General features: G+C 50.5%; 1 protein-coding gene across 1 annotated transcript in view; it reads right to left on the minus strand.

The window, feature by feature from the left end:
- Positions 1-3216, minus strand: part of RRM2 (ribonucleotide reductase regulatory subunit M2) — an 8233-nt gene extending 5017 nt beyond the window's left edge. The window contains exons 1-5 of the mRNA XM_019537411.1: positions 3058-3216; positions 2889-2966; positions 2623-2769; positions 881-997; positions 161-294 (exon numbers count right to left, since the gene is read on the minus strand). Coding sequence (XP_019392956.1) covers positions 161-294; positions 881-997; positions 2623-2769; positions 2889-2966; positions 3058-3153 — 572 coding nt within the window. The 5' untranslated portion in view covers positions 3154-3216. The remainder of the gene's footprint in view (positions 1-160; positions 295-880; positions 998-2622; positions 2770-2888; positions 2967-3057) is intronic.

Here is a 3216-nt window from a genome sequence, read left to right on the forward strand (position 1 = left end):
TAATGTTTTTCCTTCCTGCTCTACCACCAGATTGTTCAACCATGTTTACTAGTGCTTTGACCATCCTAACTTAATATCTTCAAAAAAAACCCAGACCTCTCCATCGTTTCATGCCGTCACTTAAAATAATTTTAAGCTTTTTACTATATACAATACTAACCTGTCTTTTGGATCTTTTATGTAAGTGTCTATAAGCAGACTGTACATTTCTGAATGAATGTTTTCCATGGCAATCTGGAAGCCATAAAAACAGCGAGCTTCTGTGATCTGCACTTCTTGGCTAAAACGCTCCACCTAAAGGAGAAACCAAATAATTAAACATTTATAGAAATAACCACCAGCTACAGGTTGCAACACAGCTATGAATCTACACAAGCATATTTTAGTAAGTCACTATAACTAGGAATAAGATAGGATAGTTCCATATTCAGAACTTGTTCTGGTAACACAAGTTAGCATACCAGCATTCCTTCGGCTCTGTATCCCAGAAAAATGCCTCCATTTTAAAGAGGAGATCTGGAGACTGAGCGATCTGCCTAAAAGGCCAAAACTAGAAATTAGTGACAGAATGAAGAATAAAACCCAATCTATCGACTCCAAGCCCTTTGCTTTTTTAATAAAAAGAATACAAGCAAAGCTCTGCCTTGTACTCATCAGGGAAGTTTACTGCCAAAAATACAGATTCTAGTCTAAGAAACAATGCTGGCTTTAGGAAAAAAGCAAGGCGTCCTTCCAAAAAAAGCCCCAGAAGTGTTTAATAGGTTTTGGTGCAGAGAAGTCTATTAGTAAACATCTTATGTGTATGGCCCTATCTGGTTAGCTCCACACTAGCCAAACCACTTACACAATTTAAACAGGACTGTTCTTCGTACACACTCACCAAGTTTTCATTTACGATGCCATCACTTGCTGCAAAGAAGGCTAGGACATGCGATATGAAGTATTTCTCCTCAGGCTTGAGGGACTCCCAGTGCTGAATATCTTTTGAAAGATCCACCTAACAAGCAAACAAAAAAAGGCAGCAATTCATCATTGTGTCATGACTGGACAAACATAGGGTTCCAGGTTTAATAGATTGCATTAGACCCATTAGGTCCCTTTCTCAGTCTTCCCTCAACCTATGAACTCCTGCCCTCCGCCCCCAAAAAACAATTATGAAATTAGAGATGCGATCCTAGAACAGGGGTGTGCAATTATTTCAGTCGGATGGCCACCTAATGAGTTTTGGTGAGCTGTCAAAGCCTGCATAAAATAAAATATTTCAGACGATAATTTTAACAAAGTTAACAAATCATATCCTAAATACCAAACATCTACTCTACTTTAAATTTTAACTTAAATATTTTTCTTCAACTTATGCAAATCACCTATGTAATAAAAAAAAATTAGCTCAAAAACAGTCTCAGTCTTGTATAATGCATGTGGGGGATGCAGGTGCCTGTGACTGCAGGGGGAGGGGGTGTACAGGTTGTAGCAGTGTTGGTCTACAAGCAAAAGGAATGAGAACTTTTGGTAGATGTGATATCTTATTAGACCAACTAGATATTTGCAAAAATCTTTATTTGCAAAGCTTCCAGAGACTTGTGCAGGAGTAGGCATGTGGGGCAAGTGTGGGGTGTGGAAGGCATGCAACAGAGCTTGCCCAGACAGGTTGCAGATACGTCACCCTCCCCTCCCCCACTGGGCTGCCTCAGTGGCACTCTGCATGGGTGCCCCACCTACTCCTGCCCAGGGCAGCCCATGCCACATTCCCACCTGCCAGATAGCACTACCAAGGTTTGTGTGCACAGCTTCCCAGCAGGGCTGCTCCCAGGGCTACTTGGCTCCCCTTATGTCCAGCAGCTCCTCTTCCTGCTGCACTGCTCCAGACAACAGTGGGGCACCACACATCTAGCCAGCAGGGGGAAGTTACAGCTCCAAAGCCAACATGTGAGACTAACTCCAGGCTGCCTTCCATCCACTCAGCTGCCCACAGGGGGGTGCTCATTGTGCCAGGCAACTGGAGTAGATGGTAGGCAGGGGAAAAAGGAGTGGGCAGGACTCACCCCAGACAGAGGGCCACAGGGGTAAGGGCAGCCAAGCTGGATACAACTCAGTTGGTGGGCACCTGTCCATGGGCAGAATCCAGTTAAGTCGACAGGCCAGATCTAGCCCATGGGCTGTATTTCACCTACCCCCGCCCTAGAGCCATGGCAAGTTGTGATGAAGTTTCCGACCACCGTAAATTTTTTCACTTGAGAAGTGTTCAGGTGCTAGTATCTAGGCATATGTACAGATGTACCTAGACACCAGGTGCATGCACCCAAGCACTTCAAGTGAAAAGTTCACGGCAGTCGGCTGAGTGCAAGAGGGGAACCTTGGAAGGAACAGCAGCAGGGTAGCCTTCTTTGCTTGATATCCCATAGATCAGTACTGCAGACCTCCAAGCCCCTGCAGCCCCCCAGGTTTTGCCATGGGGACCATTTTAAAGCCACGGGACTACTTTAAAGCCATTGTCTGGTCCCTGGATAGGTGCTGTCAGGAGCTCGGTTAGTTGAGTGGGGATCCCACCCCTGCTCCTGGAGGGGGACAAGCCGCCCACACTGTGGGGAGCAGCTGGCCGATGTCCCCGGCCGCACTCACCTCCTCGGCGGTCCAGAAGGAGGCCTCAGCCTTCTTGTACATCTGCCACACGTCGTGGTACTGCACGGGGAAGATGACGAAGCGGCGCGGGTTGTCCCGCAGCAGCGGCTCATCCTCCGGCCTGTGCGGGGCGGCCGCCGGCGGCGCCTGCAGGACACGCGGGAACGTTACGGGGGACCGCGGCAGCTGGGGGAAGTGGCGGGAAAACAGCATGTGGTGGGGGGATTGGCGGGAATGGAGCACGTGTGGGGAGGGGGCGCACTCACCGGCTTGGCGTCAGCGTCCTGGAAGATCTTCCGCGCCGCGCGGCTGGCCAGGACCCGCGCGCTGCTCAGCGCCGGTGGCTGCGGGGAGAGAGGGGGAGATGAGGCATGAGCGAGGCGCGGGCGGCGGTGGCTCCGGGGCCGGCCGGGCTGGGCCGGGCCGAGCACTCACCGTGTTCTCCTTGTCGCTCAGCGCCAGGTGCTTCATGGGCGACAGGCGCGGCTGGTCGTTGCGGGCCGAGAGCGGGGCGCGGGCAGGCTGCATCATGATGCTGGTGCTGATGGTGCTAGTAGCGGCGGCAGTGATGGGGCGCGGGGCAGGAGCTGGCGG

Source organism: Crocodylus porosus, unplaced genomic scaffold, assembly GCF_001723895.1.
Source record: "Crocodylus porosus isolate Cpor-Errol unplaced genomic scaffold, CroPor_comp1, whole genome shotgun sequence".
In the NCBI taxonomy this organism is placed as follows: Eukaryota; Metazoa; Chordata; order Crocodylia; family Crocodylidae; genus Crocodylus; species Crocodylus porosus.